Raw genomic sequence first — 27,886 nt, 5'->3', positions numbered from 1 at the left:
TTAGCTTGTCGTTGTTGTTTAAATTTAGTAATTTTTATTTCAATTGGTTAAAATAAATGACAAAAGCTCCGCATGGAATCCACTTTGGAAATTGCTGTGGAAATATCTTAATTGTTTTGACTATTTTTCTTTATATAAATAATTATGCCGTCATAAAGAAACTGCTTTGACAACATGGAGATTTCTTTATTCCTTTTTTTTCCTTCCTTTACTGGTCTCTAACTTATCATTTCAATAGATGCCATTATACCTCCATGCTGTTTTGTATTTTTCATGAGCCTGACTCTCGTCTGGAATTAAAGTCTCAGTTTTCAATAAGTTTTAGAAAATGTAATTAACAGGTTCAGATTTTATACAGTGTTTTTTTTCCCCTTGCAAATATTAGCATATAATATGTGTTACTTATAATCCATTTACTTTCTACTGGTGCTGTTTGAAATTACTGTTATGTGTTTTTACTTTGGTGTCTCTGATTTTTTTTTAATGTTTGAACAAAGGTACTTATATTTTCAGTAAGATTGGCTACATGACACAAATGCCCTAATCACATTTATTAGTAGTGCTGTTTCCAGAAGAGAGAGCAAAATGATGCTCCTTTTCAATAGGAACAATGTTGAATACCAAAAGGCATGCTGTTTGCTCTAGAGCCTTAGCTCACATTTCTAAATTACCAACAGTGGCTCTGCTGATGTGCATGGAAATAAGTCCTATCAAAGCTGGGGCTGGAAGAGGGTAGGGTTGAAAAAACAAAGCCTTCTCACTACCTACAGTAAAATGTGGTGTATAAAATAAAAGCGCTTGTAGATGTTGTAATTCCTTTTCAGACTTTCTCTATTATTAGGCAAAAGAAAAAAGTATACTGTGAAGGACTCTTGGTTGTTTTTGAATCTGACAAAGTCGTGCAATAATGTAAAGTTTTTAAGAAAACTACAACTTCAGAAATCTGGATATAATAACAACGTTACATCATATTTTGAAAAGTAATTTTATATACCTTACCTCATTAAGGACTAAAACAAAAGTCTTAAAGAAAATTCACTTATAAGTAGATCTAATACACACACACACACACACACACACACACACACACACACACAGATGCTTTATGTATAGCACAGGTGCTATATTTTTAGCTAAAACCTAAGCCAAAACCCTAATCCTCTGTCTGTGCTTTGTTTGAAGTTGGCAAGTTGCTGGTGAGATTTTTATACTCCTTAAGCAATTTTTTGAGACTGCTGTTGGCCTAGAGTTTGATAGGGCAAGATGGCAACATGTTCAAAAAATATAACATGCTAGAATTTTCATTTTTGGCTTAATAACTAACAAGGCTGTTAACAAAGACAAAAACAACTTTTTTGTAAACAATTTACTTGTAGCAGCATCTGGGTATTATTTAAAGGTATTATGTGTCTTAATTCTTGCAGGCTCATGTTAGTGAAGAGCATGAAACCAATAAGATCATTGCTTTTGAGAGAGCAGGCCTTCTTTTTGTTTTCAACTTTCATCCAAGCAACAGCTACACTGATTACCGACTTGGAACGACAGTGCCAGGAAAATATCCTTTTTGTTGCCAATGAATATGACTGTCTGCATTCAATTTTTTTATTGCATCATAGAGCATCAGGAAAAACTAATGCTGATCTTGGTGACAGTAGCTCTCAGTTTCTTCATTTGAAAAATGAGGGACTTAAAATAGTCGATAAATCTTTGCTTAATTCAGTTACACTAAGTTAACCCTAAACTCCATTCTGGCTCTAAAAAGTATGATTTTTAACATTTTCTTAAGTAATATTTTAATCCAATATGTAGTATAGGATTAATATACTATTAATATACTATTAATAGAATAGGAGATAATTGTTGTTTCTCTTTATGAAAATATTTTGTAAGTTGCCCCTGAGAATTGTCTCCTTTCCCCCACTCCACTGAGTGAACAAGTAGACAGAAGCTGTAAAGATAGCTTCCTTCCCCTTTCTTTTTCCTGTCTCCTAGAATACAAGACATAGCTTGTTTTTGTGGGCCTGAATTGGTAAGGAATCAGGCAGGGCATGGGAGGTGGAAGCAAAGGAAATAATAGGGAGAGTGTTTTGATATCGTCTGAACATTCATTTACTCATCCATTCATTCATTTCACAGATATTTACTAAGCATCTATCTATTGAACACCTGCATGCCAGCCCTGTGCTAGGTGCTGGAAATACAGGAATTTTCCTGGCAGATACAGTCACTGCCCTCATTGAGCTTTTAAACTAGTGAAGAAGACAAACATTAATAATTGTAAGTGTGATCATTGTTACAAAGTGAAACCTGCTGTGTATTTTTTTTTTTTTTTTTTTTTTCCTTGCGTTATGCGGGCCTCTCACTGTTGTGGCCTCTCCCATTTGCGAAGCACAGGCTCCGGACGCGCAGGCTCAGTGGCCATGGCTCACGGGCCCAGCCGCTCCGCGGCATGTGGGATCTTCCCGAAACGGGGCACGAACCCGCGTCTCCTGCATCGGCAGGCGGACTCTCACCTGCTGTGTATTTTAAAGAGATTATGGTTTACCCAATCCATGGAAAAAAGTGACAGATTCAGGATCTAGCAACAAACCAGCACAGATTTTTAAACAGGCAGTAGAAATAATGTGTTCTTCCCCTGAAGCCCTAACAATGATTAATGTCAGCCACCTGGGTGAGATGCCGGATGCCAACATGAAGTCCTACGCGTCAGGGTTTCTCTAGCTACAGTAAGAGAAACCCCCTTTTTGACTGGCTCAAACAATAAGGAAAATGCATTTTGCCAAACAATGAAAGCCCTGAGGTAGGGGGACCCCAGCACTGTGACAATATCATCAAGTTCCCTGGTCCATTGGCCTTTCTGCTTTTAACTCTCAGGGTGCCAGCAGTATCCAAAGGCTGGCACCTGGTAGAGTTGCAAGACAACAGCCATGGTTCCAAATGTCACCTTCAGACACAACAAAAGGCAAATAGACTTGTGTCTTTTTTCAAGAATGAAGTCACTTTAGCAAATTTCCTTTTGTATTCCATTGACCAGAATTCAGTCACATATCCCCAGAGAGGTGTCTAGGGGGGAGAATGCTATCATCATGAGTAGCTTAATCAGGAATTACCCCTGAGTCTCCAGGAAGTGGCCTCCTTGGTGAAGTGGTTGCCCAGACAGAATGTTTCTTGGCAGTTAGGAGTAAAGGGCCATACTGTCTGGTAAGTAGCCTGTGGCATCTGTGCTGCTCAGTGACATTGAGGGTCGTGAAAGATGTTCCCTGTCTTCTACCCCAACCCTCCCAGATCACCATCCCACAGGACACCAGAGCATTAGGGAGGGAAGGCTATTGCTGTGACTAATAGCCTAAATGTGCCCCAGTTAATACAGAGAATGCTCAGATGATGGAAATCAGTGTAATGAGGTTGTCTGCACTAAAGAAGAGCTGTACTGTTCAGGAGGCAAATGTTCTCACCATCTCCATGAAGAAATGCAAACAGATGCTAGACATGTAGCAACTCATACATAAGCCTTCTCAGCTACAAACTGCTAAAGTAATACCCCTAGACTAAATCCTGCTATATCTAATAATGTCATATAATCAAGACATAATTTTGATTTTTATCAGACCAAAATGCAATTACATAACACTTGTGATCTATTGCAGTGTTTGTTAGTTAAGTACTGCCCTTTACCCTAAATGGGGAAGAAGAGATGTACAAAACCAATTTAGGATGTAAGGCATAATGCAGTAAAGGGGATGGGGCAGGAATGTTCCACAAACTTATCCTCATGTTTAACAGAGGATAAGTAAAAGAAAAATAAATAAATAGAGAGAGAGAAAGAAACAGAGATTGATTAATTGATTGATTGAAAAGGAAAAGACTTTTAAGCCTGGATGGGGGAGGGGAGAGAGAGAGAGATGATTGGTGGACTGATGGATTGATAAAGAAAAGACCTTTAAGCCTGGACCTTGAGAAATGGATAAAATTGTAGAAAAAATTGAGGAAGGCCATTCCACCTGTTGGAAATCAGAGACTATCCTTAGATAATGGACAGTACCATAGATTAACTGGAGAATGAGGACCAGAAGGAAAAGTACTCAGAGATAAAACTGAAAAGACAGATTGCCATCACATAATAGAATATTTTAACGCCTTATTAATTAGTTTAGGCTTTTTTTCTATAGTTTCATAGTGAGTCACTGAAGGGTTTGGGCTAGGGAGCTACTTGATAAGAATGTATGCATTTGGAAAAGTTCTCATGTACCCAGGGTGTTAGAGAGCTTTTATGAGGAGAGAGGTTGGAAGTACAGGTATCAATTATGAAAAACTGAAGTACACATAAAAGAGAATTAGGGTATGAACTAAAGTAATGTCCATAGGATAGAAAGAGGTATATGAAGCACTTTCTTGCAGTGAAAGGACTCAGCAATTGTTTGGACATGGGGTGTAGAAAAGAAGGTACAAGGTTTCACTTTGAAGAGTGAGAAGAATGGTAGTAGCATTATTACTGAGGATAGCAAAGCAAGGAGGAGGAGTAACCAGTTTGGGGAATAGAAAATATGAATTGAATTTAGCATCACTGACAAATGGAAATACATGGAATTTCAATGATGATGTCTAGGCGAAAAATCTTGGCTCAAGCTACATTGATCCCCTATCTGAAGTCTGTGTAATTTAACAAATATTATTAAATGAAAATATATATAATAACATGGTATATTTTACTAAGTAAAATCCACCCCCAAAGTTAATTTTGTTTGATGATACAAAGTTACACTGTACATGAAAGTCTAGTTTGGTTTTGGTAAACCTTGCCACAAATTGAATCTTTCGAAATTTAGCAATTTGTTTAAATGCCCATAGGCACCTCTATACTGATAAATACTGAATGCTTTATAGTAATGACTCATTTCAGAAAATGTACTCATTAAATGTTGTAATGATACACAGATCTTGGAAAATTGGGCCATATCTTTATAGAAGTCATAGTTGCGTCTCTAAGAGAACCTTGAAGAAATATTGTTTGGTTCTTTTACTACAAGGATTTTGTCTTCTACAGATTTATGCCCACTTGGACCTTATTTACTCTTGCTGCCTTTCTCATTCCTGTCTTTCTGTCAACAAGCTGTAACTAATTCCCATATGTTATTGCTTCCTCTAAGGACATTTGCATTTTAATAACAGTCACTTTGAATCCTCAAAAGTATGGAAGACCTAATGGACTAGATATCTAGTAGAATAATTTTTTTTATAATGAGGATGGTTTTTTTTTTGAGGAAAGGAAGGCAGGAGAGCATTTCCAACATACCTTAAACCACATTTTCTAATTAGCTATATTAATACTGCCAGCCCTAACTCCTAGCTTGAAATCATAAAAACTTCCGGTTTTTGACATGCTTTATACTCCAATGATCCAGTTCAGTGCAGAAATCCCAGCTATATACTCCTTCACAAATCATAGCAGTCATTAGAACACTTTCCAGTCTTAGGAATCTCACTATTTCACAAGGTAAACAATTCAAGTTTGTTTGTTTGTTTGTTTTTAATATAGCCTTAAATGTAAATGCATTAATTCTGTACTCTGGGGCCAATGCCTGTTCTATATGCCAGCTATTCAAATTGAAAGGCATTTAACTTGTTCCTCACAGTACCACCTCTCCTTAGTCTACCCTCTTCCAGACCAAATATACCTCTGGTTTCTTTAATACATTCTTGTGATACTTTCCAGACCTGTTACCATCATGTCTCTCTTATCAAAATCCACCCAGCATTGTTCACACTCCTCTTCATTGTGTCTCCAGAACTAACAGCAGAATATTCCAGATATGGTCTGGCAAGTATGTTATAGAGTGCCCCATTACCTCCTCTTATCTTGAGACTGCCCTCTCATTAATGGAGTTAAAGTTACATCAGCTTTTCTGGCAGCCATCACATTTTTCACTCATACTGTATTCACTTTCAAATAAAAAGCTTTAGCTTTTCTTTATGTGTACTCATATTATGTCCTATCTCCCTTATTCTTTATTTATTCAGCTAATTTAACTAAAATCCCAAATTTAACATTGAACATAAACATTATTTTTTGTCTCTAGACTATTAATAGAGAAGATAAAAGAGCACGAGAGTATTGTTATGATCATACCATCTTCCCTAAGCAATACATAGATCTCTTCTTTCAGATTCTTGTTGTTTCTAGCTTAGCTTTAACAGTCCTTTTTACTATCCTTAGCAGTTTACAAGTCTCATTTCTTTTTGGTCTTTCATCTTTCTGACTTTGTTCTTATACCTTTAAACAACATTGTAGTTCAGCATTATAGAATCATTTCAGGTATAGAAAGTACAAAAACATTGGGGTTTCTATGCTGTAGTTTCTGACTTTACCAAAGTGTTCTTCGGTGCCACTCGTATTTCCAACTACTGAGCCAGTGAATTGAACACAGATTTTTCTCTGTGAAGGATCCACAGAGGCAAGATTGGATGTATTAATCAAGTCAGGAAATTCATCAAATTTTTAATTCCCAGAAAAGCAGGATTTGGTACCAGAACAAATTTAAAGTTTCTAAAGAAGTCATTTGAACTTCCTCTGTCACTATGAAATATAAACCTGCAATAGGCAGCATGTCTGAATTCTTGCGCAGTTCCATTTTTTTAACCTGTGTATCCTCTATATCAAATAGCAAGACATCAACTTTCACTCAGATCTGTGTAGCATATGTGCTGACTGTCTTCCCAAGAAACTGTTGTAAGGGGAGCTATTTTGGGGGCAATGCCAGGCAGAATAGAAGCAACACTTTAAGGATGCTTTTAGCTGTCACTTCAAAATAAGATGATAAATTTGGAAAGCTGAGAGGGTTGTCTGCTTTGTATTACTAAGGTTTTGAACCTGGTCTTCATGGTGATTGCTAAAGGACAGAGTATTATTTCTGCAAAAGGAATCTGTAGCCATATTCTAGAAAACAAAAAATAGCAACAATAAAAACCCTTTGCCTGGGCACTGTCTCCCATTTGTCTTTTTAGCCACTAATCTGCCGTGTAATAATCACCAGCGTTCTTTCCTACAGTGGATAGCAATGTGGGTGATGCAGAACTGAGACCCAATGTACTGGCAGGTTACATGCTCAGGAAGATAAAATGCATTCTCCTGATGTGGTGTATTTGCTTATGATTTTACATTGTTTAGCTGGAGAGAAGGAAAGAAACATAATGCCCTTTATAGTATCAGAATCATTATTGTATTTCTGTGGTCACATTTCTTCACTTAGACCATTATCAAATCAGCATTGAATCAAAAGGAAAATTGCTAAGCCCCTAAGGACAAACTGCTCTTTCTAATCCATTTTGAATAAAACAAATGATGCTGCCTCATTTTGAGTGACGTAGGGGAGAGCATGGGTGAAGTGTCCCTCTTTTGAGGATCTTCTGTTTGCTAGCCATTTTTATTAAGTATGTAGCTTAACATTCCCAGGTGCCCCGTAAGGTAGGTTGTGTTAGATTCATGTGACAGATCAGGAAACTAGGCCTTTAAGTAACTATTCAACTTCCCTCCAGCACAGGCTGGTGAAGGTTGAGCAGTGTGTTACAAAGCCCATGTTCTTTCTATTAGACCACGGTGCCCCTTTCTGCCATTCATGGGTACGTACATTTAGTTGCTGGTGGTAGCAATAGTGGTATTAGAGGTGATGACTTATTTCTGTAATGTTCGAAAGGATTTTGCTATACTTCTGGGAAAATAGGTAGCATGAGAAAATTATACACAATTTCATGGCACAAACTTCTGTCTCGTCAGGTTCCCTCAGTACCTCACCATCACCCTCTACAAATTTTCCCCCACACATTCTTCCTCGTGACCCCTGTCACCATCATCCAAAAGAAAAAACTAAAAAAAAAAATTTTTTTTTTAAAGCAAAACATGAAATAATTGTCTCAGGTCAATTATTGTGATTTCTCTGCATTCTGGAGAATATAAATGTGCCGTAGTTCTTTGCTCAAAGTGAAACCTTCTGATGCATCACATCAATTAAGTTTACTGTAAAATATTTATGTAAATGTTAAGTCCTCACAGCTCTCATTTACAAGGTATGTCTTGGTATGTACAGATTCTTATCACTCTGAGAGCATAAACAACACTAGTAACAAACGTTTTCAAATTATTTGTCAGCATGCTTTTGAGGTGGGGTGAGAATAATAGTGTTATTGCAGCCCCCTTTCCAAATGGCTTTTCAAACTCTTACGATATTGAAATGTTAAGAGGAATCATCATAAATTACGGCCTGTGAAGAATATGTGAATCCAGGCCAAAAATATTTAAAGCTAAGGGAACGGATGAGTAAATAGTTGGATTTGACTCAAGATCTTTGCAATATTTTCATTAAACTGCTGAAAGATGTACTTTTTAAAATGTAAATTCAGACACTGACATTTGCAACCTGTACACAGAGTTTCTTGTGAGCAGATAAGGCCACTTGGATGATTCACTGAAGTGTGATCGCCGAAGGCAGAGATGTTGTTGTGAGTTGCTTAGTTTACAGAAGCCTTTGAAGCGTGGTTATGTAACAGTCTGTGTTTGTTAGAATCTAGGCTTTATGCAGCAAATAAAAACAAAGGACTTAATTTAGGATTAGCTAGTTGCCACATTCTATCAAGATTTTATATGTAGCGGTTAATTTCTGGACTAAAAATGTAGAGCTTAACTTTTTAGTTTTCCAGGCTTAGATGTTTTGGTAAAAAATTAAAGGAAGAAAAAAAAACAAGTATAAGAGTTGCTCATAAAAGATCTACATAGTGACTTTGAACAGATGCAAGCATGTTTCTTTTCCTCATGCGCATATGTGTGAGAGAGAGAGAGTGCAAGAGCGCTTTTACTCTGTGTCCATTTAGTGATGAAGCTCTTTTTATGTGAATGGGGACAGGTAATCCTACTAACAATTTTATATTTAATGTAAGTCCTCCTTTTGTTTCTGTAGCTTCAAAATGGATGTACACTCATGGCCTTAGGTTAGCCTTCTTTAGTTTCAAGGTGAAAGTAATACTTTTAAACATTACCTCATTACCCAGAGGTACTTTTGGTAATTTTTCATTGTTAAACACTGTCCACAAACCCCCGTGATGTAATGATAATGACAAACGTGTACCCCCCACCTCCACTGGCAATAAAGAGCCTATGATTCAGCTTCCTTTTCTACTCAGGAATTTGAGATGAATCACAAAGTAAGAGAAATATTTTGCAACTGCTGTAACGCTTTTAGATTGGTTTAATATATATTCATAGGACTATAGGTAGTAATGAATAATGAGTGGGCCCTTACTACACACAAACGTTTTTAGATTTTTTTTTTTAATAGCTGAGTGCTATTCAGTGTCATTCAACAGCATTCCTGTTTTTGGTTCATAGCTCAGTTGCTCAGTGATAGTCTCCTCTGATTCCAGAAATTCATCTAACTATAGCTCAGTCAAGATTTCTCTCCTCTATTTCTTGTCTTTCTGTGGAAAACAGAAATCAGAAATATTATTGTATGCTATAAAAACAGGACATTCTCACCTACTAGTTGTGTCATTAATGGGAGGAAAACATTTGTTCCTAGCATAAGTATTTTTACCAATTTGTGAAAAGAGGTACTATTATATGGCAATTGACTCCAAGTTACATGGTAAGGCTGTCTTTCTTATATTAGCAATTACATCTTTACTTGAAATATATTAGGTAAACATAAAGCTAAATTGTTGATTGATGGATGTATGGATGTATGGATAGATGGATGGATAGATGGAGGATACAGTTTCCTAATGGTGGAAGAACTCTTAAAGTTGTTCAAAATTAAGTAATTAAAACACAAAGATTTCTATAATCTATTGCTTTTCCCTTAGAGCAGATGTTTAATTAAATGGTAGAAAGGAAAAAGTGATAAAATATTATCAATAACATACATCATGATTTTGTAGAATTTAAAATTGTGGAACGTGCTGTCAGAATACTTGCTGAACAGACTTTCGTAATAAGACCTACCATCTATTACAAACATATGCTTTGCATGCTGCAAGCACTTTACATTCACTATCGCATTTAGTAAACTTTTTCCTTTCCTAGGGAATAGCATTGCAAACTGTAGAGGAAGGAAAAATCCACAATGAAAACACTGGCCTGAAATATTTCATATCTAAACTTTCTTTTTAAATAGTCCTTTATTTAATTAGTCCAGAACAGATTGTTCTCTTTTATTTTGAAAAATAAATTATACATATCACCTTTATATCTGATGCCAGCTTTTTTTAAATAGAGCATCCAGTATCTAAAATAAATTTCTAATGTATTGAATGTTAAATTACTTTTTCCTTCTGGATCTCTGTAGAAATTAGCCCACCTCCCCCCCTTTTATTTTTTTTTCAGTGAATATCTCCTGCCTATGAGAAAGCTGTTTGGATCTTCTATAAGTGAGATATTTTTATTTTCATCATTTTCTGTTAAGCTATTCTAACTCAGAATCTCACAGGGTCAAATTGAGGGCTCAGTGTTTCATCTATATTTGAAAATGGTACCTGAGTATTCCAGAAGATTTCTTAAAATTAAGCCATTATCTAATTACTGGTTCATTATAAATGTTTAAGGGCTCTTAAGGATATATGGGTGCTACAACCAAAAGAAAGTTGTGTCTCTCCAGAGAAAAGTGGAAAAAGTAAAGCCATGAACAATGTGTTCTTGGAAACAGTGGTTTCAGTTATAACCATGTGTAAGAACCATCTCTAATTCTCTTAATGTGGTATCTCTTATCCTAAATGATGGCAAAATGCCTAATTAATCCCTATTTTATTTGTGAAATGTATCTGTGGAACTAATTAATCCTTTCAGTAGTTACATGATACCAACTGTTGAATAAGGAAAGCATTCTTTATTACGTTATTAAGTAAAATTATTTAATTAATATATAACTTAAGTGCAGTCATATTACCTTTTATTGGCACACAATTAACATTTATTATAGGAACATTAATTTAAACAAGATTATTTTCTTTGTAAAATTATAACCATTACTGTAATTTTTTCCCCATAAGCTCTTTATTACTTAGGGAAATAGTCAATTTCACTCTACTACCTTCCCTTCTAACACTCTTCCTTTTTGTCCATCTAAGGAAAACAAAAGGAAAATATGTTTCTCTGTGGTCGCATTCTTTTCTGATTCTGAAACATTCCTTTCTTCAGTTTGTTCTCTTACCCTAACATTCTTATCTCACAAAGGCTCATGTAACTTGTATGGCAGTAGGTATTTCTGGGTCTTATATTTGTAAACATTGAGAAATTTGCTCTTTTTACTAGGATAGTGGTTAAGAGCATTAGCTCTGGAATAAGACCATCTGAGGGTTCAAGTTCCATCTCTTCCACTTACTCCTGAACGTAATTTCTTTGTTTCCTAGTTTTCTCATTTTTAAAACACCTACTTGTAGAATTATTGTCAGAATTAAATGAGTTAATGGCATGTGAAAGGCTTGGCAACAGTGTCCAGCACATACTATAAGCTCAGTACCTGTTAGCTGCGATGGTCATAATTACTGTCATTATCATTATTCTAAAAATGCACTAGAAACTTGATAATAAAAGGAAAGAAAAGAAAGGATGAGAGGAGTGGATACTAATCCTCTCTGTTGCCTGCATTCTCTTGTCATACTTCTTTTTTCATTTCCTATTCCCCATTTCACTGCTACGAAATGATTTCTGTCCTTCCAAAGTAGTGGAAGTAAAAGTCTTCTGCTCCCTGCTCTATCTTCTCCTCATTCTTGTGCCATCGGCCCACCTTTCTTCCTTACCTCCACTTTCTCCACATGCTGCACCACTATCTTGATTTCCCTTTCTTCTCTAATCACTCTTTGTGTTGTCTTTTTTCCCCTCAGATCCAAACCCAATCATTTATTCTTTTTTCTTGCTCTTTTCCCTTGAAGAACTCACACATGCTCATAACTTCAACTGCAGCTCTGTGAAGATGATCCCTAATTTCCCCTTCTACCATGGTCTTCCCCTATTCACTAAGTGAAATTTTGTGATATTTAATGACTGTTGGGACATACTGAGCAGTCTGGAATCATAGCTTTTTGAAAGGTAGAAGAACTGTAGCATGACCTGGTTCTATTCAATTAAATAGAATTGGTTGGATCAGATGTATTTTAGAGATGGTTTCCAAATTAGTACCAAAAGTTAAATTGCATAACACTTGACAGTGTATGAATACTTTTATTTATATTGACTCATCTTGCCCTCGCATCATCTTAGTGATGGGGTCAGGCAAGTATTTTTACCCTCAAATTAAATATAAGCATTAGAAAGATTTATAACTTTCACAAGATCATATTCTTAGTAAGTGAATAAATGTGATTTAAGTCTAGTTCCTGTAAGTTCAGCACAGTTTTTTACTTGGGCACCAGATAATTCACCTTTTGTTGCCCTGTAGAAACACCATTAAAAAGGTAAAGTGTGTCTCACTAACTACTTATAATTTTATTTGTTTTCTCTGCTTCTCTTTGTAGAAGTTAATGGTGTCTCTGACTAAATGTCATTTTTTGCAGTGTTACACTGTCCTAGTTTCTGACACAAACACAGATCAATATAGCTGGAGTATTTTAAAATAAACATATTCACTTTAAAGGGGTAAAATGATTTTTTAAGGAAATAGATGACTGCTCAAATATTTGTTAAACCAGGATATAAATCTAAGTATATTTCAGCTTCAAGTGCAGATTGGGAAAGTGTCATGCTAGGTGCTGAAGGATGTTAGAGGATAAAGTGTCTGGGGACTAAAAATCCCATAGAATAAAGAACTCTTTACAAAGAGGTGAAAGAGAAGTGTCCTGCTATCATCAGCTTTCTTTCATTTAATTGTATATATTTCCTTTTCTTGCCTTAATAATTTTGAATGTAGGAAATTTATTCCTGGTGATATTTTGTTTGTTGACAGCTTCAGACAACTTACCTAAGGGATATACAGAATTGTCTTACTGGATTTGGTTAACTCTTTTATGACCATAGTAGTCACATCACTTTGGAATTTTAATAATATTTGGATAGTCTAAATAAAACTCAACATTTGTGAAATAACTATACAAATAAATAATTAAGTCTACATAGAATTTGATCCAAAATGTGCCAGAATTTTTGCTCATTTCAATTACGTAAATCATCTTTATATTTGACTATCATAGCCAAAACATTGGTTCATTTTGTTTTGAATTGTACAAAAATGCACTTTTCAGAAATAACTTAGCAGCTTTACTCTTTTCTTGTGTAATTCTTTTCCACATCTACCTAGTAAGATTAAACCAATATGATTGTTTTCAAGATGATTGTAAACTACTATACTAGATTTATTACACCCCTGGAAAATATATATATTAACAATCACATGTGTATGTGTGTTTAAAGCTCTCTCACTCAGTTTTTTTGGTGCCTGCGGAGAAATATTTACTTTGAATATTTTTCCTCACAATCATCAACCTAGGTAAAGTTTTGATAGTTACTGACTGGGTGCCGAGAAGTGCTCAGGAATGACTGGGAGTAATGATGCATGTGCGCACACACACACACACACATATACACATACTCCTGTAAGTTTTACTTGACAGTTTCTCAAGGAAAGCTAGCTCAGCCCCTTCTCATTTACCTTTCTGAAGCACTGAATAAGCCCTAAAGTATTAGATTTTCTATTTGGTCTTAAAAGTTAAAAGAGAAAGAAGAATGTAGACTATACATTACTCCTAATAAATTTTGACTTCAAATAAAGAAAAAGGATGTTTCTACTACCAACACTAAAAGAATAAGCTTTCAAATGTTTAAGTATTTTAATGTTCATTTACTTTGTAGATATAACTGGCAGATGGTGGTAGAGTGTAGAAAATATTGTACCTAAGTGCATATCCCGGCCTTGCCAAATTATGTATAAAATCATGTATATATGATTTTTCACAGTCATTTTGATGTTCAATGCTTAACTTCAGTCATCTGTATAAAGAAGGCTAACCAGTCAAGTTGATAATACAAGTCTTTGAGTATATGTCGACTTTAGTAAACATGTAATCATTTATCCACTTCAACTAAGAATTATATAAAATGTCTGTCTCCAGGGCTCATACCAATCAGAGTTATTCACTTGAGAATTAATTGCTTCAAGCTGACATGCATCTGTTTAACTGTTGTGACTGTTCCAAAAAGAAGGAAAAAAAATCTTTTAAAATGTCCAAGTAAAACTTTATAGATAATGAAATGGGATTGTGTTAGAAGTTACATTGTACGGATCTGGAATATTAACTCTATAAAATGAGGGAAGAAAATCAAGGTTGTTCTTTATGACTAAAGTAGTGTTAAATTATTTCTTAAAGTTTAACAAGAGCATGCATAGATCAAAACCCAAGGAGGATACTGCCGTAGGAAAATAATGAAAAGAAGATCCACTCAATAAATATTCCAGGTACTAATCTAGGTCCCAGGTAGAGGGGAAGAGGGGGGATGGGGAAAGACATATTTTTCTTATAGAGGTTTATTTTAATTAAAGGAAGAGAGAAAATATAATAATTAAATTTATAGGATGATAAAAGTTGATAATGCTGTGTTGAAAAATCAGGACAAATGCAAGAGCGGGTGGGGAAGTGTTTAATTTTCAGTTAGGATGTTCAGAGTAGGCTTCTCAATCTTTCTCAGAAGCATGAGGAGCATTTTTAAAAATTCATAAAATTTTAGGGCTTCCCTCGTGGCGCAGTAGTCGAGAGTCCGCCTGCCGATGCAGGGGACACGGGTTCGTGCCCCGGTCCGGGAAGATCCCACACGCCGCAGAGCGACTGGGCCAGTGAGCCATGGCCGCTGAGCCTGCACGTCCAGAGCCTGTGCTCCGCAACGGGAGAGGCCACAACAGTGAGAGGCCCGCGTACCGCAAAAAAAAAAAAAAAATTCATAAAATTTTAAAAAGTGTGTAGTCCTCAAATAGTTCAATGTACTGTCCAATCAAACTTCAATGTTCAGCTTGTTTAAATAACAGGAAAAGTGTTTAGATTCTAGTGAGAACAAAGACATGGGAGAAAGGAATGGAAAAAAAGGTCACAAAGGAAGCAAAGGCCAAGTTGGGTGTAAAAAGTAAGAAAGTAAATCGACCTACTTTTACATTTTTCATCACTTTAGACAGCAGTTTAAATGGTCCAGGGTCTATAATAATTATATAAAGAGCAGCTAATAACTTGAGCATTTTTCCCAGCACTGGGCACTGTGTTAAGCACTTGATGTACATTGCTTCTGTGAATCCTCACAGCAACCCTCTGATATATTACCTCCATTTTACCAGTGAGAAACTGAGCCTCCAGGAAATTCAGTAACTTGCTGGAAGACACACAGTTGATAATTGGCAGAATCGGGTTTAGAATGCAGTTGTTGGACCCCAAAGCCATGCACCCACTGTATTTTACTGTTTTAGGATGCTTTCTCCTATTCTTGTCTGTCTGCATGAAATAGCTTAGATGATGCTTACTTACGCTAATTGTCATTATTTTTCAGGAATTTTGAAGTTTCCAATTATATTTTCCATTTATATATACATTGCATAGGACTCTATTAAAGGATGTATTAGAGTAAGTTTGGGTGAAGACGTTTCTTTATAGCCTATGTCAAAATTATTTTGAGTTCAAAAGCACAAGCACAATATGTTTGTAAAAAATGTTGCATCTGCATGGTCAAAACTCATTTTGATGACAAAGTATGTGTTTAAAAGATGTATAAAAATCGGTTGTTTTTTCTTTTGCAGTTCTAAATAATTGCTATTGCTTCATCAAATAATTTATAAGTTGTTTGGGTAATAATCTTTAATGGCACAGACAAAGACCAACAATTTTAGAGGGAGGTTAGTCTAGAAGTGTGGGCATATTTTTTCCTTATTTTCCTTTCTTGAGTTACTGAGAAACAGTGACATTTTTTAGTTCAAGTTATATAATCTTCTAGGACAAAGAAAAGTTCCTAATTAGGTTAGTCAAAGAATTCTGTAAAGTATTTAGAATAATATTTCTATTTGCATAGAGAAATATGTAGTGCTCAATATTTTATATTATTCAATTTGGTACCTAAGAATGAACTAATAATTTGCTTGAAAATGCATTTCAAAAAGCATAGCAATCCATTAATTAACATGGTAGATTATATTTGAGCCCCTCATCCTTTGAGTTTACTTTATTGTTATTCTGCATTGTACAGTTTCTAAGAATGTATAGTTAAGGAAGAAAGCTTGCAGGAATTGGAGTTTATTTTTTAGGCTAAAATCAGAAACCTACTGATGAAACAAGCACATTCTAAATTATACTAGAAATATACTTTTGTTTTGCACTTAATTAAAACACGTGGTTGTCATTTAAACTTTTAGTGAAAACTGTTCACAAACTTGAATGCACGTGTAGCTCATGCATTCAAGTTGTTGCTTTTTTCAAGGACAATAAAATTTTAATGTGAACTAATAAAAATTTTAAAAAATATATTGTACCCTTAAAGGGAAGTTCCACTTGCCTTTCATTATATTTAAAATATACTTTGACTACATTCAGTAGTAAATTTCCTATTTATTTTTATTTTACCCTCAATTTTATTTTAGAAATATTATAATACTGGGGGAGTTTTTTTAAAATTAAAGTTAGGTAGGTAGAGCAAAGAGCTAAATGGATATTATCTATTGAAAGTAATATACTCATAAATGTCCATCGCCCTATAATAGTTTCAAACAAATAATGAAAATATCATTTCCATTTCCATTGGTGAATTTTTTTTTTTTTTTTTTTTTTGCGGTATGCGTGCCTCTCATTGTTGTGGCCTCTCCCGTTGCAGAGCACAGGCTCCGGACACGCAGGCTCAGTGGCCATGGCTCCCGGGCCCAGCTGCTCCGTGGCACGTGGGATCTTCCCGGACTGGGGTACGAACCCATGTCCACTGCATCAGCAGGCGGACTCTCAACCACTGTGCCACCAGGGAAGCCCTCCATTGGTGAATTTTTAAATCATCGTATATTCTAGATGACAGAGCTAAAGATAGAAATGCATAAATCAGATACACACACACACACACACACACACCTGCCTCACTCTAACACACATATACATTCATAAAACATACAGCAACACATCACAAGTTTTTGCTACTTCTGTATTTGGAAAGAGAGCAAAGAGAGCAACTAAAGGTTGTCATTTATGACCATTTCTGTGGTTCAGGACAATAAATGAGGTATAATTTAACTATATTTATAAAATAGAGAGACAGATCTATTTGAGACGCTATACAGCCATAACCTAAGATTTTGTGAATTGTGGCTGGCAATAAATAAAATTCAATTCATGAAACATAGAAAGGGGAGCATTATGTTAGAACACTGAGGGAAGTCCTGTGCTGGGTGGTTATCTTTAGACTGTTAAAAACATGAAATTATTTTTGTTTTCTACCACCTGTTCTTATACTGCCAGATGTTTGTTCACAGTTCCTTAGAATTTCGTACCTACTGTTTTCTGCCTTTGATACAGATTCTCTCTCCTGGGGTCACTTAACTCCCAAAAGTTATTGCAATCATAATACTATGGGTGGGTTGATTAAAGAATCAGATCTAAAAATAACATACCAAATTCATATATTCTAAATGTACATTTTTTTCACATTTTAACATGTCTTCAATTGGGATGTGTCTTACAGTGATTAGCATGGTAGTGATATTTTTCTCTTTATTGGAGGTGTATAAAATAATTCATCTTAAAATTGAAGGTGTCTTAGATTTAAAGATATATGGTAACTTACCAGCTTTGCCATCTTTATGGCCACCTAGTCACTAGAGAACCCCTTTTATTGTCACTCAGTCTGAAACCTCATGGTTTGTACCTTACAATAAATTTCCTTAGTTTCTACAGCAGGAGTGAAGTGAGTTTGGTGCAGAATGATTTAAACGATAGTACTTCTTACATCAAAATCCTTATACTTTGAACAGACACTTTATCAAGTGGCTGAGCAAACACAGCAGCTTTTGAAGTATTTGAAGAGCCATTGAATTTAAGAGTCTTCATGTCTTCACTGTTCTTTAATCTTATTAGTACAGGTCTTCAGAACATGGCTCTTCCTTGGTTCAAATATAAGGACACATGATAAAATAATGCTTAAAACTTCTTATCTACTTCAACCTGTTGATAGATATATCAAATATTTAGGAAGCTCTTGAATTTAAAATAAGAAGAAATAATATTTTAAAATGATATCCAAATGGATAGGGATCTATTTGATCTCCTTTTTTTAAAGAAAATCTCTATAAAAATTCTATCATTCTATCATTCTTTCCCTCCTGTATTTTCCCAAATTGAGCAAGGTACATGTTTTCAGTTCAATAATTTTTGTTCCCCAATCAAGTGACCAAATGAACCAACTAAACAAGAAATTGATCTAGAACAAATGGAATAAACCTGAGATATCCAGACTCCTTAAGTAATGTTAAGAATTAGAGTCCTTTAACACCAATCTTTTAAATTTAATTAAACACTCAGATGGATATCACTTTATCTGTTTTCCTTGTTTTTATTCTTCATGTCATGTTCATTCCAACCTCTTTATGCTTAGAATCTCAAATTTAGAATTAAACAAGAAATTGCCTGCGAAAACACTTTGCCTGATTCTTGGCATAAAATAGGCATCCACTTGTGGAGAGTAGGGTAATTAGATCTGAATTTGACTTGTGTATACATCCCAGCTCTGCCACTAAACTTACTGTGTGTCTTTGGGCACAACTATTCTCCCCTCCCAAGTGTTTCCCCAAATTGAGCATCAGTTTCCTTACATTTGAGTACCATTAGTTGCACATCCAAAATCTCATTTGTTTATGTATGTCTCTCCATTTGCATTATCCAAGTTTAGCCATACTACTATCCGTGAACCATTGTTAGGTCCCTGGCTGGTTTCTCTGACTTAGTCTTTCCTTTGTTCATCCTATTCTACCCTCAACCTTCAGGTTAGTTTTTTTTTTTTTTTTTTTTTTTTTTTTTTTGCGGTACACGGGCCTCTCACTGTTGTGGCCTTTCCCGTTGCGGAGCACAGGCTCCGGACGCGCAGGCTCAGCGGCCATGGCTCACGGACCTAGCCTCTCCGCGGGATATGGGATCTTCCCGGACCGGGACATGAACCCGTGTCCCCTGCATCGACAGGCGGACTCTCAACCACTGCGCCACCAGGGAAGCCCCAGGTTAATTTTTTTGATTGTCATAACCTTTCCCACAACCCTTCAATGTTCTCATACTTAATTACAAAATAAAAACAGTCTAGCCTAGCCTTCAAAAGGTTTTGTTTACAGACTGTCAATCCTACCTTCCCTCCTTGGCTCTACCTCTCATTGCATATTGCTTTCTGTTTTATTTATAGACATTCATATTCATTTCTGATCTCCCCTTAATAGGCTATGAGTTGCATGTGAACTAAAACCACATCTTAGTCATTTTTTTTTTATATCTTGTACAGTGCCTCCTACACTGTGTGTATTTATTAAGTGAATGGGAAAATAATTTCTCCTACTTTCCTCGAATATAAAAAATAAGACATGTAATTTGGCCTTTCTTGGTGAATCAGAATTCTCATCCTGAATATCAGTTTCAAAGATGTTTTGAGAAGCTATTATGAGAAGGCAGTCTGCTAGGTTTAGGGATGTAGCTATGAATTAAAGAGATGTGAAGGTGTTGAGATGTCCTGCTAAATTTGTTTTATCCACTGTGGAACTGGAAACCACATGAAGAAGGTAGTTTAAGTGTAAATTGGCTCTGAGTTATATTTTCAGAGGGATGTTCTTTAGTGGAAAACAGGGCTTTGTAGGGGTATTGGTGCTGTGTGGGTCCCACGTCATGTGCATGTGTGTATATATGTGTGTCTGTGTATTTGTGTGTGTTTGTGTGTGCTCACATATACATGAGAAAGAGGGAGTGAGGGAATGCCTGAGCGAGAGAAGAGAAAAACAAAAATCCAACTGCCCATATAACCTCTTTAAAAATGTTTATGCTAAGCAGTGTTCCTAAAAGACGGGGTTTCCTGATTTTTGTGTCAACTATGAACTGGCATTTTCCATTGGCACTTTGCCATCTACATCTACAAGGTTTAAATCATGAGCTGCTGCATCTGCTGACTTTCAACACCCCCTGAAAGGAGTTCAGGGTGGAGAGCAGAAATGAGGCACTCTGTGCTCTGGGAAAAACTGGCAGATCAGGCCTTCAGATAGTTAGATATTTTCAGGAACAATTTTATGAGCCCAATTCTTGTATCTCCTCATATATAGAAAAGCGCTAAAATCCTTCATGGTGACATCTGCTCCTGTGACTAGCAGTAACCTGCACGAGACTAGTAGAAAACTTCTGTAAAAAATATGTGCTTGATTGCATGTATTCCCCCTTCACCAAAATCGCATATATACTGACCTTCCCCCCTGCCTCTTTGGTGCAGTTTCTCAGAGCTATCTGGGATGCTGTCTCCCAGACTGCAGTCCTCATTTTGCCCCAAATAAAACTTAACTTGCAGCTCTCACATTGTGCATTTTTTTAAGTTGACACTTGAGTAGTATGTTGTAGTAATTTACAATTATAAAGCTCTTTCACAATCATTACTTTTAATCTAGTGTTTTAAATTGTTGGAAATTCTGGAGTTTAAGGGATGTGTTTTCTAAAGGACGTGGCTGTATTCCCTGGGTAATAGAGACACAGGGCTGGGGAATTCTAAAAGTGGCCACGGCAGAATTTTTTTCTTTAAATTATAGATCAGAGAAATATGTCTAAACTGATATTTTGAAACTTTATGGCTTTTGTAAGCTTTTTCTTTATAGCTATAAATTATAGATTGAGTAGATTCTAACCATTTTCAGTGTGATGACCCCTTTCAATGTCAAAAAAAGTTGGTTCTTATATAACAATTGTTCTTTCAGTATCCTTGATTGAGAAAATATATCAAAAAACTTACTACAAATTCTGTGACTTTTTAAATGAATTTATATCTCATTAATCAACAAAGTGCACATTCTTTGAAATACAGTACCAAATGGGTATAATAACATAATTTAGTCTTCAGACAATGTACATATAGAATCCATCCCAGTCCCTTTTAATAACATAATTACTCATTCTGTGAGACCCTTATAACATAATGACCAGTGATTATCAACCCACAGGTTGGGAATCGGTGCTTTTCATGATATACTTGCTGTCTTCAGTCACAACTACCAATAATCTATGCTGTTAACCAATAATTTAATAATTGATACTGTATTTCAAGTGTTTTAGAAAGGATTCTAGGTCATTATTCTCTAAACTGTATTGTACTCTTTTTGTTTTTGTTTAATGCTTTTTGAAGGCTGTGCAAGTATTTAATGAACTAGGATGAAGAAACAAAACTAAATTTTACGTTAGTAGTTCCTTTCATTCCACAATGCTTCATTTATTTACAATGCCCCTAATGATTTATTTTCACTCTCTGTATTTCCCCATTAAATAAATCCATACGCTCAAATCATGTGCAGCTCTACTGAGTGACTTTAGAATGAATGAGCTTGTGCCCAGTAGTCACCTTTTGAACTCAATCTTTCTCCCCCTCCCTCTCCCTCTCTTTTAAACACAGTAACATGCTGATTACGGTATTAGTCTAAATTTGCATCAGAGTAGGCTGACCTGGATTGACTGAAATGGCGCCACCACTCCCAGCAAAAGTTCCTGTGGTGCGTCCATCTGCATCTCTTACCCAAACAGAGGTCCCCTAGGCATGAAACTATGGTCATAGTTTGTTATCCACATGTACTTTTTTTTTTCCCATGTACTTAAAATGTGATAACTTTAGCTGTAATGAAAAGGTACAAACGTTTCTGAGATTAAATATTTATATACGAGGAAAAGAAAATACAAAGCACCTGGACACCTATCTGTCTCCCTCCTTAGGCTAGAAGAAACTTAAATTTCTAGGTACCCATTTATATTTACTTGTGGATTTTTTAATCAAGTATCATTTCTAGACTTCCTGAGCATAAGTTTGAACATAATAACCATAGCTGTTATTTTGTTATAAATACAATAATGCTAACATGCATAATAGCTTGTTGTGAAAAATCAGATGTTAAGTTGTAGCAGATCACATGATTGCAACATGAATCCACCTGTGGCATGATGAATAGTATGTTTGCATGATCTTGTGCATTAATAGAAGCATGCTGCTTGTAACCAAGGGGAAAGACTGAGCCTACTTGGTCTTCAGACCACACATGGACCCTTAGTTCTCTTCTGTGTTCCTCACTTTATCAACCAGGATCTAGCAAACTGCAATGAATTCAGAGATGGGGAAATAGTAAAAAGCCATATCAAATGAGTAATGATCAAAGGTTCTGGGATTACATTTAGTAAGTATTTAGTTATGTATGCAGAGGACACATGGAGACAAAATAGCTCTTGTTAAATATTTGAAAATTACTGTATTTTGAACTTACTCTTTATGGCTTTTCTGGGTAGAAAAAGTCCCAAGAAATCAAAATTCTGGGGCTTCCCTGGTGGCGCAGTGGTTGAGAGTCCGCCTGCCAATGCAGGGGACACGGGTTCGAGCCCTGGTCTGGGAGGATCCCACATGCCGCGGAGCAGCTAGCCCTGTGAGCCATAATTACTGAGCCTGCGCGTCCGGAGCCTGTGCTCCGCAACAAGAGAGGCCGAGATAGTGAGAGGCCCGCGCACCGCGATGAGGAGTGGCCCCCACTTGCCGCAACTGGAGAAAGCCCTCGCACAGAAACGAAGACCCAACACAACCACAAATAAATAAATAAAATTTAAAAAAAAAAAAAAAGAAAAAAGAAATCAAAATTCTGTTCAATATGGAGAAGAATTTCTAACAAATGGAATTAGTTACATGAAGAGGAAAGTAGATTCTTCATTAATAGGTATGGATGATCATGTGACGAGCTGTGATAAAAGGATAACAAGGATCCCATGGGTTTGTGGACTAGACAGCCTATAAAGCCCCTTTCAAACATGATAAACTCAAACTCAGAAACCTTAGAGAAGAAATGAGAACATAGCACAAATCATCATTAAACAGTTTTCAAAATACTTGCTTTTAAATTCTGTCTCAGAAATGTTTTATAATGTCTCATTCAACTCCTAAACCGTTGTGATTCCTTAAGAGTTGTACATACAAAATTGTGCTAGATTCAGATGCAGCGGAATATGGAGGACACCAGAGACTGGACCACAATACCGATTTCTTTTCTAAACCTTTTGAACATAATAACTGTCCCTATTCTCTTTTGGTAAGTAAGATTTTTAAGGTATTTTCATTTCATTTAAATTTAATTCTGTATTTTCAAAATGATGTGTTTTTATCCAAGGAAACAACTCTTCAACAAGTAAGCAACATGGAGACAAGGCAGAGAGTAGGGAAAGAGGATTGCCCTAAAAAAATAGATGCAATGTGTGGTGCTAGACTGAACTGGGTTTTGGAAAAACAAATAATAAAGGATATTTAGCTGACAATTGAGGAAATTTGAATATTAATAGGATTAAAAATTATTTCTCAAAAAATAAGAGGAAGCCACATTTTAGTTTTCTTTCTATTATGAATATTTCTATTTTTATACAATTTACTTTCCTTCTGTTCTTTCTTTCTCTGTAATATTTTACATTAAGCAGATTTCTACATTATTGGTTATCTAGTGAAGTTTAATTTAAAACACCTTAAAAGAATCTATATATACATCTTTTTCTTTCATATAGTTATTGATGACTGAATTCATTCTAGTTATAAAATTCTCTGGTTTCCTTATATTACTGAGGAGAGTGTTGTATTATATTAACTAACTTTTACTTTGTGATGTTGACACAATGAAAGAATATTGCTTTAGACTACTAAATTTAATTTCTTTTAAAAATGTAATTAAAATTTTGCCATTTGCAACAATATGGATGGACCTGGAGGGTACTATGCTTGGTGAAATAAGTCAGACAGAGAAAGACAAATACCGTTTGTTATCACTTATGTGGAATCTGAAAAATAAACAAACAAATGAATATAACAAAACAGAAATAGAGTCACAGATATAGGGAACAAACTAGTGGTTACCAGTGTGGGGAGGGAAGGGGGTAACAGCAGGATAGGGGGAGGGATTAAGAAGTACAAAGTATGTATAAAATAAATAAGCTGCAGGATATATTGTACAGCACAGAGAATATAGCCAATATTTTATAATAACTATAAATGGAGTATAATATATAAAAATTTTGAATCACTATGTTGTACACCTGAAACTAATATTATAAATCAACTATAGCTCAATAAAAAAAATTTTAATGTAGAATTTAGAAGCTCTGCAGATTTGGAGGAATTCTTCATTTAATTTATGGCCAAGTCCACATCTGCATTATGTATGTTTTCCTTTTCCTGACTAGTTATATATCTTTCTTTCTTCCTCTTCCCTCTTCTCTCTGTCTCAGATCTGCATTTTTTTGTTTGTTTCACAATAAAGGTCTTGGATTAAGATTTAAGTCAGAAAGAGAAAAAAAATGTATATTAACGCATGTATGTGGAATCTAGAAAAATGGCACAGATGAACCTATTTGCAGGGCAGGAATAGAAAGGCAGACATAGAGAATGGACATGTGGACACGGAGTGGGTAAGGGGAGGGTGGGATGAATTGGGAGGTAAGGTTTGACATAAATACACTACCATGCATAAAATAGATAGCTAGTGGGAACCTGCTGTATAGCACAGGGTGCTCAGCTTGGTGCTCTGTGGTGGCCTAGTTGGGTGGGATGGTGGGGGGGAGGGAGGTCTAAGAGGGAGCGGATGTGTGTATGGGTATGGCTGATTCACTTCAATGTGCGGCAGAAACTAACACAACATTGTAAAGCAATTATACTCCAATAAAGAAAAAGGAAAAAAAGAAAAAGGAAAGATTTGTTTCACTTATGTGAGGCCAGTATGTATCCCACAAATGTATGGCTTTATCATTGCTGTAAATTCTCTCATTTTTTTTTAAGTTTGGGTAAAAGTCAAGCATGAGAATCTGTTTGGTACCCCTGGCTCCTCCATCTTTCTACTATATTCCCAACTCTTAGGGTGGTACCAGCACCTTACTTTGTAAGCTGCCATATTATATATGTCAAAGACAGTGGCATAAAGTAAATAAAAGGAGCAGGGATGAGCAAGATTAAGTTGTTGATTATCAGCTCTGAGGAAAGTCAGTAGCCTTAGGAAGCCTAGGTGTTACCCTATGTGTGTGTTGAGGTGGGATGTTGATTATGTTGATATGGCTTAGATAGAGATCTAGATTCATATGTATTTTCAAGAGGGAGGGCTCAAAGCTGCTAGTGGATTCTATATCCAAAGAACGATTGCCGTAGTTTGTCAGAACATTCAGTTATGACATGTAAAATGAGACTGATACAAATAGTTTCTGAAATGAACAAGAAAATGATCTTAAAGCTCTGAAATAACCAAAAGAGTTAGAGACCCCTGAGGGGTTAGGGAAGGTGACAGCTCATAAAGAGGAGTCATGGAGAAGTGGCACCCACTTGTGATAAAGCTGAACTTGAACCAGTTGAACTAGACTGAAAAGGTCTTGAAAGTTTCAGATAGCAAAAATGTCATAGAGCCAACTTTCCTAAAGGTTCATGTATCCAAAGAGGGCTCTGTTGGGGAGGGAAGCCTGGTAATATAGTAAAAAAGGCCACAAAATGTCATGGCAGGGAATTTGGGATCAAGTCCCCAGTCTGCCATTTACCAGCTATGAGAACTTGAGTAATTTGATCTTTTTGTGACTCGGTTTCCCTGTCTGCATAGTGAGGATTAATAATAGTATCCTGCCTACAGCAAGAGGTTCTTGCGAGGCATAAATTAATTAACACAGCCAAGCTTTGGGGAAGCTGCAAAATGGTACTGCACATGTATTCAAAAGTTACTATTGTTGTGGCTATTCAATAATTATTTAGGTATTTTAAGTGTGTCAAGACACTAGGTGCTTTGAGGATATTCTCCCAATTTTGGAACAATTATCATCTTAGGCGAGGGCTTGCAATCTTTGAGGGTGGGCAAAAAATATCTTGACATCCTTTTGATTTTTTAAGAGCAAAGATATTCTGTTATAATTAAAACAAGCCAAGTAACCAGTGCCAGCAACAGTCAAGAGATTACTTTTCAAGCACTAATTGAATTGATCTTCCAAATATGGACTGTGCAGTTCTAAATTAGCAGGTGGAATGGAGAAGGTCAGATAAGTCTCCATAAGAGGTAGAGGGATACAGCACTGCAAGCACATGAGAAATAGAATAGAGCTTCAACACGGCCTGTAATAGAATTCTGATCCAACTCGATCAAAAGGTAAAGATTGGCCCTGTCTTCTCAGCAGCAGCATCTTGTTGTTGATAACTACTGATGCTTTAGGAATGACTCCTTTTATTTTGTTTTTTAAATTTTTTTATGTTTTTTCATTGGGGTATAGTTGTTTTCCAGTGTTGTGCTAGTTTCTACTGTACAGCAAAGTGGAGTTACCTGTGCTATACAGCAGGTTCTTATTAGTTATCTATTTTATACATATAAGTGTATATATGTCCATCCCAATCACTGAGTTCATCACACCCCCCAACACTTACCCCCTGCTTTTCCCCCTTGGTGTCCTTACATTTGTTCTCTACATCTGTGTCTCTATTTCTGCTTTGCAAACAGGTTCACCTGTACCATTTTTCTAGTTTCCACATATATGCGTTAATATACAATATTTGTTTTTTTCTTTTTCTGACTTACTTCACTGTATGACACTCTCTAGGTCCAGCCACACCTATACAAATGATCCAATTTCGTGACTTTTTAATATTCCATTGTACAAATGTACCACATCTTCTTTATCCATTTCTCTGTCAGTGGACATTTAGGTTGCTTCCATGACCTAGCTATTGTAAATAGTGCTGCAATGAACATTGGGATGCATGTTCATTTTTTTTGAATTATGGTTTTCTCAGGGTATATGCCAAGTAGTGGGATTGCTGAGTCATATGGTAGTTCTCTTTTTAGTTTTTTAAGGAAACTCCATCTGTTCTCCATAGTAGCTGTACCAATTTACATTCCCACCAACAGTGCAAGAGGGTTCCCTTTTGTCCACACCCTCTCCAGCATTTATTGTTTGTAGATTTTCTGATGATGCCCACTCTAACCAGTGTGAGGTGATACCTCATTGTAGTTTTGATTTGCATTCTCTAATAATTAGTGATGTTGAACAGCTTTTCTTGTGCATCTTAGCCATCTGTATGTCTTCTTTGGAGAAATGTCTATTTAGGTCTTCTGCCCATTTTTGGATTGGGTGGTTTGTTTTTTTAATATTGAGCTGCATGAGCTCTTTATATATTTTGGAGATTAATCCTTTGTCTGTTGATTCGTTTGCAAATATTTTCTCCCATTCTGAGGGTTGTCTTTTTGTCTTGTTTATGGTTTCCTTTGCTGTGCAAAAGTTTTTAACTTTCATTAGGTCCATTTGTTTATTTTTGTTTCTATTTCCATTATTCTAGGAGGTGGGTCAAAAAAGATCTTGCTGTGATTTATGTCAAAGAGTGTTCTTCCTATGTTTTCCTCTAAGAGTTTTATAGTGTCCGGTTTTACACTTAAGTCTTTAATCCATTTTGAGTTTATTTTTGTGTATGATGTTAGGGAGTGTTCTAATTTCATTCTTTTACATGTAGCTGTCCAGTTTTCCCAGCACCACTTGTGGAAGAGACTGTCTTTTCTCCATTGTATATCCTTGCTTCCTTTTTCATAGATTAGTTGACCGTAGGTACGTGAGTTAATATCTGGGCTTTCTATCCTGTTCCATTGATCTATATTTCTGTTTTTCTGCCAGTACCATATTGTCTTGATTACCGTAGCTTTGTAGTATAGTATGAAGG

At 35.9% G+C, this 27,886-nt stretch overlaps 1 protein-coding gene across 1 annotated transcript in view; it reads left to right on the top strand.

The window, feature by feature from the left end:
- GBE1 (1,4-alpha-glucan branching enzyme 1) overlaps nucleotides 1-27,886 on the top strand; it is a 327,728-nt gene that overhangs the window by 255,467 nt on the left and 44,375 nt on the right. The window contains exons 15-16 of the mRNA XM_007468908.1: nucleotides 1,425-1,555; nucleotides 23,147-23,264. Coding sequence (XP_007468970.1) covers nucleotides 1,425-1,555; nucleotides 23,147-23,264 — 249 coding nt within the window. The remainder of the gene's footprint in view (nucleotides 1-1,424; nucleotides 1,556-23,146; nucleotides 23,265-27,886) is intronic.

This window comes from Lipotes vexillifer, unplaced genomic scaffold (assembly GCF_000442215.2).
Source record: "Lipotes vexillifer unplaced genomic scaffold, Lipotes_vexillifer_v1.1 scaffold65, whole genome shotgun sequence".
NCBI classification, from domain to species: domain Eukaryota; kingdom Metazoa; phylum Chordata; class Mammalia; order Artiodactyla; family Lipotidae; genus Lipotes; species Lipotes vexillifer.
Note: the sequence above shows the minus strand (reverse complement) of the source record. Positions and strands in the feature narration are given on the sequence as shown.